Source organism: Leptopilina heterotoma, unplaced genomic scaffold, assembly GCF_015476425.1.
Source record: "Leptopilina heterotoma isolate Lh14 unplaced genomic scaffold, ASM1547642v1 Lhet_182, whole genome shotgun sequence".
NCBI lineage: Eukaryota > Metazoa > Arthropoda > Insecta > Hymenoptera > Figitidae > Leptopilina > Leptopilina heterotoma.
This window is the reverse complement of record NW_025110899.1, coordinates 278,308-292,106: the sequence shown is the minus strand read 5'-3', so window position 1 is coordinate 292,106 and position 13,799 is coordinate 278,308. Positions and strand designations below refer to the sequence as shown.

The 13,799-nt window shown below is 30.0% G+C and overlaps 2 protein-coding genes and 1 non-coding gene across 4 annotated transcripts; all 3 read left to right on the top strand.

Annotated features, from left to right (window-relative positions):
- Positions 1-1,979: 1,979 nt before the first annotated feature.
- On the top strand, positions 1,980-11,797 carry LOC122500219. Of its 2 annotated transcripts, none has more exons than XM_043609029.1 (7): positions 1,980-2,521; positions 6,302-6,590; positions 8,113-8,213; positions 8,292-8,440; positions 8,510-8,938; positions 9,032-9,968; positions 10,055-11,797. In XM_043609029.1, exons 2-7 carry the CDS (start codon positions 6,518-6,520, stop codon positions 10,439-10,441), a joined length of 2,076 nt encoding a protein of 691 aa, XP_043464964.1. In that variant the 5' UTR covers positions 1,980-2,521; positions 6,302-6,517; the 3' UTR covers positions 10,442-11,797. The 2 variants fall into 2 exon arrangements, with proteins under 2 accessions (XP_043464964.1, XP_043464963.1); XM_043609028.1 differs by having other exon boundaries at positions 1,984-2,521; positions 9,017-9,968.
- Positions 7,305-7,376, top strand: Trnam-cau. The gene has a single exon. It is a non-coding gene; the product is annotated as a tRNA-Met (tRNA).
- A 388-nt stretch (positions 11,798-12,185) lies between the features above and the next one.
- On the top strand, positions 12,186-13,778 carry LOC122500221 (receptor expression-enhancing protein 5-like). The gene is made up of 4 exons (XM_043609031.1): positions 12,186-12,451; positions 12,845-13,077; positions 13,149-13,284; positions 13,376-13,778. The coding sequence occupies exons 1-4, from the start codon at positions 12,325-12,327 to the stop codon at positions 13,420-13,422; spliced, it is 543 nt and encodes a 180-aa protein (XP_043464966.1). The 5' UTR covers positions 12,186-12,324; the 3' UTR covers positions 13,423-13,778.
- Positions 13,779-13,799: the final 21 nt, after the last annotated feature.

Sequence of the window (13,799 nt, the reverse complement as noted above, 5' to 3'; positions counted from 1 at the left end):
GTGGTGAACGCCGTGTCTGCTACACCAAATGGTACTTTTATTGCACTTGCCAAACAGATTTTGCATCGTGGTCCGATTTGCTGTGGCAAATTTATTGCTTTTCTTTCCAAGCTTCGACAAAGCCAAACCCATTCCTCCCGAGTCTCTCACAGCATTACGCTCCTCTCAAGGCCATTTGTTCAAAATTAATCGTCAATTTCTTCAACTTATCGTTATTTCCTTCTTGATTTATAAAAAGTCTTCCAACTTATTCTTGCATTGAACTTTAAGTATATTCTATTCTAACACACTTCTACAACTCAATTACATACATATAAAGATACTGTATATTCCCATACAGAATTCTTGAGACAAAAAACGAATTCGCAACATTTCTGATTTGGTTTTTGTCTCAATTTGATATGCAGAAGAAACATTTCAGTTTTTGAGAATTTTTGCTACTTGGAATTTGGATAGATAAAAGGTGAATTAAATAGGTGAGAGTTTAAAATAAAAGTTAAAAATAATTAGAAAGAAACAAAAAAGTATTAAAGAAATTGCAATAAATTTGAAGGTTGTTGCAAACTAGACAGAAGGTTCACTCGCACGTGATAAATGAGACAGTTACCCTTCTGTTGCTTCTGATTCGCCAGCGCCGTGATTTATAGCTCTTTTCTTCGATGTGACGCTCGAATTATGAGCCGCATTTAACTACATACACACAAAATGTTACTAATTTCTTAAGATCCGCAAGTACCTACCTAATATATGTACTGTAATTATAAACTTGAAGAACCTTAGAATATCAATTTTTTCAAACCTAACACAGTGAAATTTGATCGAAATCGTGAATTACTCAGTGAATTATATGAAACTGCAAGGCTTCAGCTTTTAATTATGATAATGAAACTCACGATAAATAACTCAAACAGTAAAAATAGAGTTGAAAAAGTTTATTTTCAAATTAATAAAGTGAAAGACAAACGCGATACGATGATTAATTCCCTCTTTTATCTCTGTACATAATATTTATTATACTTTCTGAATAAGCATCTCGCTTTTGAATTATAGTATACAGTATCAAACATTTTTCCTTTTTTTGTTAAAAAGCCGAAATTTAACGAACCATATCATCATAAGTCAACTTTTATCAATTAACCTCTTGAATTTTCAATATTTATCATCCTCAGATTCTTCCTCTACAAATCGAATTGAATTGAAACGATGATCCCCTGTTATGCATCTATTCGAATCTGAATTTCTCCTTTTTTTTGAAAACATTCGTTTTCAAGAATTCTTTTTCTTTTATTATATATATTATACCTCTCATTCAATATCCTGACAAAAGTACCACTCGAACTCCTCCCTATTTTCGCGGTTGAATGTATTTGACTTGGAGGACTTACCTGCAGGTATATACCGCTTGACAAAACGTTCACCTGGTTGACAATAAAAAAATAAGAATGTAGGTTGTAGAAAAGTTTCCAGTACATATTACACAACATTTTCCATGAAATACAAAATTCTTTAGATTTTAGACACTTTTTTCAACTTTTATACTTCATAATTTAAAAATGAGACGTTTTATAGTTTTATAGACCAGTTGTGTTTTTAGAAAGTCTCTAAAATTGCAGAGGAACATTGAAAACATTGATCCAAGTTTCACAATCTTAATAGGCAAAATGTTGCTGCAATATATTCGGATCTATTTGCATTTATTTAGAGTTTAGAAATTTTGAAAAATTTATCAGAAAGAATCTTAAGAATATGGAGTAGAATCTTTACAAAACTTTATATAATGCATTTATTCTTTATAGGAATAAAGTGAAAGCAGAAAGAGATTTAACCGCAAGAATTATAAATATTAAGGAAGTAAAAGATTTTCTTTTTTCATAAAAATTTTCATGCTAGATTAAAAAAATTGGAAGGGATGAGAAACCTGAAGCACCCTATTATACTATAGGCGACTTGCGTATTTCAAAGATGGGAGATTTGAGACATGGATGCTGTGTGCTGGTGGGAGAAAATCAGAAGAAAGGATGGTGGAAACAAGCTCTGTTTCCAGTAGTGCGCGACACGCCATATGAGCTGGAGATTTGTCAAATTGTTCATAAGGGGCAATAATCTCACATGACACGTGCAATTTCTCATAATGAAAAGTGTCACGTGCAGCAAATTTTTAAACTTTTTAAAAAAATTTTAGTTCTCAAGGACGACTTTTTTAAAATAATTTTAAAATAATATTCTGCTAATTTTTATTATTTCAAAAAAGTATTTCATGTTTTGGACATTGAATCAAAAGCTCAAACCTCTGTGTTTAAAAATAAAATTTTAGATAAAAAATATAATTTTTATTGTCTAGCTTTCTGAACTATGTGCGGTTAATTTTAAAATTGGAAGAAAAAACAAAAGTGAAAGATTTGTGATTATTGTTCTAGCAGTTCGCTTATTTGGAAAAGTGGATTCGAATGTATGTAAATATAGACAGAATTGTTGGCCCTCAAAATTAACAAACTGGACTAATTTTAATCAAATGAAAGGAGTAAGTAAAAGGAATTTAATCTTATATGAATAAAGTATTAATTTTTTGCAATGTAAAAGTAAGATTTAGTTAGCTTTACAGTTGTCTGACCAAAGAATAGGTTTCTTCTACTTTCGAGATTGTCAGACTCCTTAAAATAACAAAATATCACGAATTTATTAAAATTTTTATAATCGAAAAATTATTTGAATATTTATAAATATTAGTGGACAATAGTAGTGTGATTATTGTTTTATTCAACATTTAAATTAACTTACACAGAAAAAAATATTCTTGTTTTTAGAGGAAAAATCATCTTACGCATTTTATTCTCAAATTAAGAATATTACTCTTCAAAAAAGACTACTTTCTCTACTTTTAAGAGGAATTACTCTCAAGTGGAGAATATTCCTCTTAAAATAAGAGGAATCAAATAAGAGGAATTAAAATCATATACAAGAGACAATACAATACCGTTCAAACGACCAAAGCTTTTCTTCGAGTAAATTTTATTCAACGAAATGAAATAATTTTTATTTTTTTAATAACCTTAAAGTTGGATTTAATAGATAAAAATTGCGATTCGTGAGGAGGAAATAATTGTTACTTTGAACTTGATTAATATATTTTGTAGACTTAAAGTAACCGTACAGCTCTATGGGGGTAATGTATAAATTCAATTTCATCTTTTTCTTATCGATATAGTAACTGCATTGTGTCCTGAGATCTTAATTTATCTTTAATCAACCACAAAATAGATCCATTTGCGGTGATTCTCAGATTTCATCTTTTTGTTACGTATTTTCTTTCTTTATCGATATAAGAGAAACTACTGCCAGCTACTGCGGACATAATATTCTTAAAAAGAAACATAAATTCTATTTCGAATCTTAGATTAATTCTTGTTTGCGATAAAATCGATGTTTTTTAAGAATTCAAAATAGGATTCGCAAAAAATAAGAAAATTTCTGATTGTATCACATTTCTTTGGAAAATCCCTATTTTCATGCTTTGATCTAGATATTTGGTGGATTAAATTGAGAATAAGAGACATCGAGCACATCGCACTATTTATATACCTTGGTTTTACTTCTTGCGTACCAAGTTTCACCCCTTTTTCAAGAAAGCAAGTTAAAGCAAGTGACGTTACTTTCCAATCCTAGTAATTCCCCAAAGGTAGATGACCGAGAAAGAATTGCGTCGTTTAATTCGTAGTCGGCCTTTCTGACAAAGAGTAGGAAAAGCTGGAAAAACTCACAAAAGCTCAAGAATCATTCACATGTACTCACTTACTTATACAATACGTATACACGAATAACAAAACATATCCTAAGGCAGAAAAAGCTTCTTTTTTCTGAACACACCTACTTTAAACATCTCAAGTGAAATTTTAGTAGTTCATATTTCTACAGTTTATTCTTTCTTTAATATTCCAAGCACAAATATTCAATATAATTAAAGTAAAAAAAAAAAAAAAAAAAACTATACACAAAAGTTTTAATTATCAGAGATTTTGAGAAGCTTTCTTTCTTGCCTTCTTCGGAAACAAAGTTGCCCCATTAAAACAGAGGGAAACTTTTTCTCCAACATGTGACTAAACTACATAGCAACAATTTTTTTGTTGTGTGATTTTTCTTCTTCCTCTTTTTCTCTTTTTCACGTAGACGTGAAGAATAAAACAATTAAAAAAGAAGTCCCTGGATTTCATATCCGGGGGCACTTGGGGTTTGAACCCTTATAAACCCCATGTTCTTATAACCAGCTATATACGAAAACATTCCCCTTTGCCTCGAGCTACAACTAACACTATGTGGAATCGCAAAAATTCCAGATGAAATTATCAGTTTCTGTATGTGGTGCGAATATTCTTACAAATTGAAAGATTTCAAAAACATAATGGAAAATTCGGCAGCTATAGAATATGACTGATTCAAACAGTATGCTATCTTTAATATTAAAGAAGTAATATTTTTTCCAAGGTTTTTTTTACTTTAGAAGGGGATAATTGTAGCAGATTTCAAGAATCATTTAGTTTTTCAAAACGTATTGTATGAATTGTATCAATTAAATATTATTTGTATGTCGGAAATGGATGGATAAATTGTTCTCCATTATTCATTGGTAATGCGCCTTTTCTTCGGATCCTTTATATAGTGATTAGAACCGAGGTCCTTAAGCACATTATTCCAAAGGCTTTAAGAGCTTCCTTTTTAAGCCGTCTTTCAATGAAAGCCATTGGCTTAAGACTGGAAAAATCCTCGATAATATACGCAAAAAAACGTAACGATTCGGAAAAGTAGAAAACAATTATAGGTACTATAAAATATCCTGGTAACATATTGACAAGAATAAAAAATAGATATGCTACTACTTTTTAAAAAATCAGCATACGTTACATATAAATTGAATTTAGTTAATAGTTGTGTTTATAGAAAAAAAGAGCGTGAGTGAAAGTGGTGGGGAGACATTTCTTATGGATCTGGTTATTTTAAGCAATTTGTTAAGTGCTTCTACACGACCTCATCTCAAAGAGTCGCAACCTCACTCATTCAGCCACTTATAAACTGAAATTAGTAAACTAATTAGACATTTGTTAGAAATTTGTATATCTACATTCTACACCTTTCTAAAAATACTACCTTCTTGACGAGCCTGAAAAAGAGAAAATGAAACTCAAGTATACCTAACTTGTGACCATTTCATTAATACTTAGCTCCCTCAAACAGATTCAATTTTTTGAATTAAAAAAATGAAAAACTAAACAAAATTGTCCCACTGTGTCGATCAAATATTAAAAGTCAATCGATGACAAATATTTGCAAACAAGTCAATCAATGCATTTTTATATAAAAATAAGTTTTGACAATTTACAAAAGTTATTTTGTTGAAACAAAAATTTCAACTACAAAAAAATCATGTTTTTTAAAATCTAATAGTTCATAATCTTTTCAGAGGATAAAAATACAAAGTTGTTGGTTTTTTTTAAGTAAACAGGTCACGATTGGATAGATTCTATATACATTTTTATGCAGAGAAGTGCATGTTAAGTTTTTTAACGGTTTTTTAGATGGAAACTTTATCTGCGAGAAAAAAAGAAGAAATACTTAAAGTATATCAGAATATTTTTTTTTTATCTTTTATTTACAAACGCTAGAAAATCTGTACGTAATTAACTCAAATTTAAATTTAGTAAATTTTTTAGAAAATATCTGTATATAATAGTTTTTGAAACATATACACATTTTGTTATTATAATGAATGTCTTTCATGCATAATATGGGAAGAAAACTCTGTTCACATGTGCCCATACCTATTTTTCATGCGGATTTCACAAAATTTATGAAGTCTATTAAGTAAAAAATATTATTCTCTTTAGTGGGGATTTGTTTTCTCCTTTTTATTAAGATATACTTTAGCATACATATATATGTCTGCAAGCAGAAATTTATATATTTTGTATCAAGTTTATTGCAAATTTGAAAAATTTATAACATATCGAAAGTGAGAAACTTCTATATATCAAAGATACCGTGTTATTGGCTAAATTATTATGTTGACTAATATTTTATCAATTTTATCAGATATTCTGATATTTTGATTTTATATTAAAATTTCCAATTTGATTAATGACTACTTATTATATTCATAGCAGCGCATCTAAATTTGAGTGAAAAATAGCGAGTCTCTTTTGAAGCGCGACAGGCGCGTTATCCGACATCTCCAGATTACGGCTCATACGGCTGTATAATTATACGAAAGTGTTATTGTTTCTGTTTACCCAGGTCTCTGTTTGTTTTGCAGGTTACCAGGTGATAAGCACCCTCCTAATTCTTGCGACACGTCGACGCGACCTTCTTGCTTTGCATCATCCGCAATAGGGGATTTTTTTCCTGGCCGCATACAGAATTGCGAGGGAAGCTATGAGGACCAAAAATATGAGGGGTACGGAGAAGAGAAAATTGGACGACAAGTGAAACTGCACACGATATTCTATTCAGATTATTTTGAATAACGAAAATGAAATGGGACGTTGTGTTGTATCTCATTTTTATGATTATTCATTTCTGTACCGCATTTCTTGAAACGAGAGGTAAAAAATATATGCTACATAATTATATTGTATATTTTGTTTTCTATATGTATTTATACTTTCTAAAACTGAAAAACACTAATTTTTATACGAATCTTCAACTTTCGCTAATTTTAATATAAGGCGAATTGGTAAAATTTCACTGAATCTCGCATAATTTTTTTTTGCAATTGACAAAAATGAGTGAAAATTGATTTTTTCGAATTTTTACGACGTTAGCGTAAATATAATCTGTATATTAATATAAGGAAAAAATACTAAAACGTGAGGTTACATATGTAGACGTATTCGCACTGCTTAATTATTTCAAGTACTCTTTTCTACATGTATAAACCCCGTCGCGGAAGAGTGAGAAGCAAATGAATATTCATTTCGCTATAGAATGTCTTGTTCCCTGTGTTTTATTTTATTTGACGAGTAACAGAAAACTTACACTTGCTTATTGTTTAGGACAGGCAAACACATCAATTGTTTTCAAAGTATATACTCTCTAAATCTGAATATAGGAATTAGTAGAAAATTACTAATAAAATGACGAAAAGTCGTTCACCAAATGATAGTAATAATTTATCTAGTAATAATTTTAACTAACAATTAGTAGAATTTTTCAAATTAAATAATTCAATTGTAAATATTTATGCAAATACAAGAGGAAATATGATAATTTTCTGTCCAAGTTTTCCTCTCCGGTACTTGAGACTGCCTTCTATAGATAGCAGAGTGGCGCAGTGGAAGCGTGCTGGGCCCATAACCCAGAGGTCCGTGGATCGAAACCACGCTCTGCTAAATATTTTTTTAATTTATTATTCTGATAGGCAGATAAATTTTAATTTATAAGAAACTTATTTGTATTATATTTTTAGAGGAAAATACATTATTTATTAATTATCAGATAAAGAATCTATATTTTTATTCAATTGCTGGCCGTGCCTCGAAGAAGAATCTTTATTATTATCAAAAGTGAAATTTATTTTAATATTTTTAACTCTAAATCCACATCTTATCTATTGAAATAAGAAAACTATAAAAAAAAATGAGAAATGTAATAAAATGGCATTGAATCTTTTTAACAAGCATATCATGTGGATAATTTTTTGGATTTAAGAAGAGAAGGGCGTTGATCGTAACTAAGTCGGGCAAAAACACCCCCTAAAAGAAAAGTGAGCGGCTTCGGCATAATCTCGAAAAGTCGTCGGATTAACGTTCTATCCAGAAATATAGCGTGCACAAGGCCAACCCTATATATATGTGATAGAGTCTAATCCGGCGTAACGTCACACATGAACCGAGTAAAACATTTATTCCCCCATTTGCGAAAAGTAACCTTATCAATGCAATGCACTGTGTTGCAAAACGCATTTATTTTATGCAGAACCCATTATGGGGACACGTGTAAAATAAATTGTCGTTTAGCGGCGAATCAAGTAAATCTTATTCAAGTCGATAAGAGAGTAGACGAGAGATAAGAACCTTTAAATATATTCGTCCCTCTTATATCTTATTAATATTATTTACTTTGTAGGATGCAATCGAACGGTTCGAAATTCTGTTGGATGGATTAGATGGACCGGACGAATGGGGAAATGTATCATTCAAATTAAGACTCCTTCAAAGGATCCTCAGGTACTTGTGATATAAATCAAATATATAAATAACTTGAAAGTTTGTTCATTAATAAATATTAAGAATATATTCACTTAGATAATTGAACTTCGAATAAGAAGGTTGCAAGTGGGTATTTTAAAGAATTCAAAATGCGAAGGAGCGTACATACAATTTTTCGAAAATTCAGACATTTTCAAAGACGATTCTGGACGCTACTGTGGACACATTACGAGTAATACAACCAGGTAATGAATTTGATTCTAATAAGATCTTAACAGTGTAAGATAACAATCTTATCCTTTATGTCTGTTCAGGTTATTTTTAAAAAGAGGTCCCGACTTGACTTTAGTGATGAATTCGGAGACAAATTTCGCTGCGAAGAATCCTGTAATTTTTTCTGCTCAATATTCAATTTTGCCATCGCGTTTGGCAAATGAGCGACATCGAGGGGTCGTTGGCCCCGCGGTCAGCGAATGTCCTCTTGAATGCAGATATCGAAATGACCGAAGAACTTGTCGCTTAGTTTCGCCAGGATATCCCGGCGTCTACCCTCGTGGCATTAGATGCAGAGTTTCTCTCGAATCTAGCACAGGGAGATTTCGCATAGGCGGCTCTGAGGACCTCTACAGTTTAATGAATTACACTCATCAAGACGGTTGCTACACAGAAAACTGTCAAGACTTTTTCGAACCCGACAGTAGTTCGTCTTTGGAAACAAAGTCAAGTTATTTTCCAGCCGCAAGGTACAAAATTCCTCTAAATTTCTACTATTCCTCAATATGTATATAAATGTTTAAAAACTAATGCTTTTATTATTACAGAATACGAACTTTAAGAAGTATAAATATTAAGCCAAAAGAGGATGAGGATGAGAATGAAAGTCGCCCTCAAGTTCCGAAAGCCTCAACTACCAGAACAAGAGTAATAACTCCAGGAAGGAAAACTAATGGAAACACATTGAAAATTGACGAAAACTTAAATAGCAACAAATTGAAACATAATGGTATCATCAGGCATCGTCATTCTGAACTCAGGACCAAAACAAAATCATTCGAATCTAATCGATTTCGACACGAAGGACATTTTAAAGAAAAGAGAATATCATTCGGCGTTTGGAACCCATTCAACTCCAACAGCGGTCCATTACCAAAAGGGATCAATGAAAATAGAGATAAAAATCTTCCTTCTAATAATGAATCAAGTAAATTTACAAAAAGTGCGAATCCAGATTCCATTCAAGGGGAGAACTGTTTAGGCGATTACTTGGCCCTACTGGAGAATATAAATGGTAAAATTTTGGAAATCACGAAATTTTGTGGCGAGGGTCGCATACCTCAAATCTTATCAAGAGGAAGAAATATTATCATTGAGTTCTTTGCCAGCAACGACGGGACCATTATGCACGATGGATTCCACTTAACTCTACAGGAAATTGAAGCCACTAAATCAAGTTATGAGAAGAATTGTGAATTTCTCTTTAAAAGCTCCGATAAGTCGAGAGAAATAATCAAATCAGTCGATAACTGGTATCCGCCGAGAACATTTTGTACTTATAAATTTTTAGGTAAAGTTACCGAGAAGGTATCGATTCAATTGAAAATTATTCGAAATGCGTTACTTGAGTCGAATGACTTTTCGAAAAAAAATAACACTAAACCGTCAGTTCACTGTACGGGGAATGAAATTACAATTTACAATGGAGCTTACGAAAATAATAATCTTATGCTCTGGTCTTTTTGCGATTCAACAAACTCTGATATTAATAACATTCAGGTAAATTTAAATTTAAAGTTTAAAAAATAAAGTTCAAAAACAATGTTCAAATAGAAATTTTTCTATAGTATACTTTTTCGTTACAGGTACCCATTATTTCAAGTGGAAATTCCTTAATGGTACAGTTTTTCAGCTCAAAGGGATCCTTCGATGGACAGGAATTTACATACACTATTTCCTACAAATTCATTAAAAAATCGCACAATATCACTCGAAGGAGGCAAATTAAAATCGAAGAAACAAAATTAATTTCCTTGCGGCCAGTGGATTTTTCAGTCTTAAATTTAAATGAAACTGAAATTTGTGACTGCGATATTTCAGATAGAATTGGAAGCTTTAAAAGCTGGTTCATGGTTCTTGTGGTTTTAGGGGTCATTTCATTTTTAGGCGCAATGTTAACGATCGTTGCTCTCCTAACAAAGTGGATGAAAATGCGTGCTACTGAAAAAAGTTTACTGCAAACTCCAAAGTAAATAAACGTATATTCTAATAAGAAAAACTAAATTCAAAATTTAACAATCAGATCGTTTTATTGCATATCAGCCGTATCAACAAAATTAAAGAAAATAAGATATCAACCGCGCCAAACTTAAAAAAATTAATTAGTAAACAAAAAAGAATAGAGTATTCATGCTTAGCACTTTAACTAGATAAATTAAACTTAATTTAATCTTAATTAATAACTTAATTTATTATTTATTTGAAAAATGTACATAATTTTTTTTCATTTTTTACAAATAAAATCTTTTTATAAATCGAGAAACAGAAGTGTCTGTTTGAAATTTCTTTTTAAAACATTTTTATTGACTGTCTGTCCAATATTTTACGAATCGTAATAAATTAGAGGCTAATTTTTTTTAAAATGTAATCAAGCATTTGTTATAATATCCGTAATTTTACTTATTCAGATTTAAAAAGAAAAATACGTACATAATAAATGCAAACAATGTGATACATTAGATTACACTTAAATTGATAAGGTTTAAATTATTAAAAACAATGTGATATAATACACTTATTTTTGTTTAGGACAAAGAGCACATATATAATAATATATACTACAGTATTATATTATTTGTTTTTATATTTTATTAGTTGATAATTTCTTAACACTTATGTGCATAATTTTTAAGCCCTACATTATAAAATAATATTTAAAATAAACGAAAGACAATTAAGAATAACTGATAAATTCTCTTTTCTTTGGTGATTTTTCAAAATATTATGTGATACTTGGATCTACCTACAATTTTTTTTACCTTCTCCTAGAATATTGAATTAAATCGTCTTTCATATTCAATCCGCCATTTTGAATTTTGAAAAAGCGATGCAATTTCACATGCAGCGTTTCAAAAAGTAGAATTTGATTGTACTTCTTCAAATCATTTGATTTAATTTATTAAATTTGGAAAATGTTATTGATATTTTTCCCCATTTATGACTTGAAAGTATCATTCATATCACTTTTATAGTCGCCGCCGTGTTAAATTTTAAAAATTGATGATTTGCAATAGATTACATTGTAACTCATAAGATGTAAATCATAATATTTATATATGAGAGAGAAAAAGAAGGATATATATTTTGTCCTTTTCTTTTCTATATAATGTTTGCAAATTTGCGATTTACGTCTTACGATTTTCAATGTGCTTATTAGCTCTCTTTTTGAAAGTACAAATTATTTTTAGCTTTGTCTATAGCGTTAAATTTTGTCTAGCGGCTATTTTTCAAACAAATGAATAATTAATATTAAACTAACACTGTTAACTGTTAATAATGATTTTGAGGTTAGACATAAAAATACGAAATGTTTCATTAAAACTAATTAACACTTACTGGATAAAAGTTCTATATCGCTAATTTCGGAAACTTTTTTGTCGACACGAAATACACATTCTTATTATTTTCTGACACTATTCAACATTCTATCAAATTATAAATGTTATAAATAAACAAAGAATAATTATTTTGATTATGTTTATATCCATACTGTCGTCACAGTTTAATGCCAGCACAATTTTAAACTTGTGAGTTAGCCTTTATGTTCCCAACTTTTGCTTAAGATGCAGTTCACAACTTGGCTGCTTGCTGCCTTGCAGGTTGTCATGGCAACGTACAAGAGTAAGGAGAGTCATTGAATTCAAACTTGGATGCACTAACTCACTCACTCCTTACGTTACCTTGACAACCTACAGGCAGACAAGCCAAGCTGTGTCTGTGCCTTTACACCTTAATGTGTGACTCCTTCTAACCTTTTCAACACCACGAACAACTTTAAATATAACATTGTACATAAAAAGTGTAATTTTTCCAACAAAATTTTCTTTGTAAAATAATTAATAAGACTACAAACATAATGTCGAAAATTTCGGCAGTAAAGGAAACAATTGAGAAATTATTAAAAGATGAAACTAAACCTTGGTCAAAATACATAGCACTTGCTGAAAAAAAATCTGGTGTCAATCGATTGTATATTTTCATAGGTAAGTTGTATTAATTAAATTCATTAAATCTTGAAATTTAACAATAAATTTGACTGCACTATTTTTTTAAATTAATATAAATACAAGATAAATCATTTTAACACATTTTATATTCTATACAAATTTTTTCTTCTTTGAATTTATTATCTAAACATTTGATGCAAAGTCATTTTTTTTTATAAACCTTATTAGTGCAAGTCACTGCTTTATGTAATTTAATTGAAGCTAATTAATATTTATCTAAAAATGTTGTTAATACGCCTTGATTAAATGTGTATTTTGTGTAAATAATGAAAAAAGCTATTTTTAACCTCTGAAAGCTTTCTAATTTTTTATAAATGGTGTACTTTTTTGTGGAGGAAATTAAAATATACTTTTAATCTCTTATTGCAGGTGGCTTGCTGCTATTAGCTTTGTATTTAGTTCTAGGTGTAGGCCAACAATTAGTATGTAACGTAATTGGTTTCGTTTATCCTGCTTATTGCTCAATGAAAGCGCTTGAAAGCCCAAGCAAAGAAGATGATACAAAATGGTTGACGTACTGGGTTACATTTGCCGTTTTTACTATCGTTGAATTTTTCTCCGAGTACATCGTTTGTTGGTTCCCAGTCTATTGGCTGATGAAGGTAAAAATTATTTTTCTTTTGCATTCGTAATATAAATTATTCGATTCTAATATTTATATTGTTTGTGGCAGTGCCTCTTTTACATTTGGTTGATGGCTCCAACTGAATACAATGGATCTTTGATACTTTATCGCAAAATAATTCGTCCACGATTTGTTCAATATGAGCCACAAGTTGATAAATTATTGTCCAATGCTTCTGATATAGGTAATTAATTATATTTCTTCTATAGTAGTCCATAATTACTTTTAACGATAATAGATTTCTTTGAATTAAATAAATTATTTCTTATTTGCAGCAAAGAAAGCTGCAGCAAGTACATTATTATCTGAAAAGAAAGATTAAGAATAATACAGTTTTATTTAAAATATAATTAGCAAAATTTTTACAAATCTTCATACCCATTCCTTGAAATAAAATTAAGATTTTACAATTCAAATTTTTAATCAATGTAAATGGAAATAATTAAAATTTGACTATCGCACAAAATCGAATTGCGACAAGTTATAAAAATGCTAAAATGAATTAAGTGCCTAAATTATTTCTTTCTATATATTTCAAATAATATTAAAAAATAAGATCTAAAAAAAACAGATTGAATAGGATAACTTATTTATTGTGATATTTGCGGTGTTTCATAAATGTTATCTATGCTGTGCCATTTTTAATAATTTGCACATAATAAAATTACACTTCTCTTATTTGTATTTTATACACAATAC

Coding starts and splice junctions, on each gene's coding strand:
- LOC122500219 (XM_043609028.1), top strand. CDS start 6,518: ATGAAATGGGACGTTGTGTTGTATCTCATTTTTATGATTATTCATTTC. Junction 8,441..8,509: donor ATTACGAGTAATACAACCAG/GTAATGAATTTG, acceptor ATGTCTGTTCAG/GTTATTTTTAAAAAGAGGTC. Junction 8,939..9,016: donor AGTTATTTTCCAGCCGCAAG/GTACAAAATTCC, acceptor TTATTATTACAG/AATACGAACTTTAAGAAGTA.
- LOC122500221 (XM_043609031.1), top strand. CDS start 12,325: ATGTCGAAAATTTCGGCAGTAAAGGAAACAATTGAGAAATTATTAAAA. Junction 12,452..12,844: donor TCGATTGTATATTTTCATAG/GTAAGTTGTATT, acceptor CTCTTATTGCAG/GTGGCTTGCTGCTATTAGCT. Junction 13,285..13,375: donor GTCCAATGCTTCTGATATAG/GTAATTAATTAT, acceptor TCTTATTTGCAG/CAAAGAAAGCTGCAGCAAGT.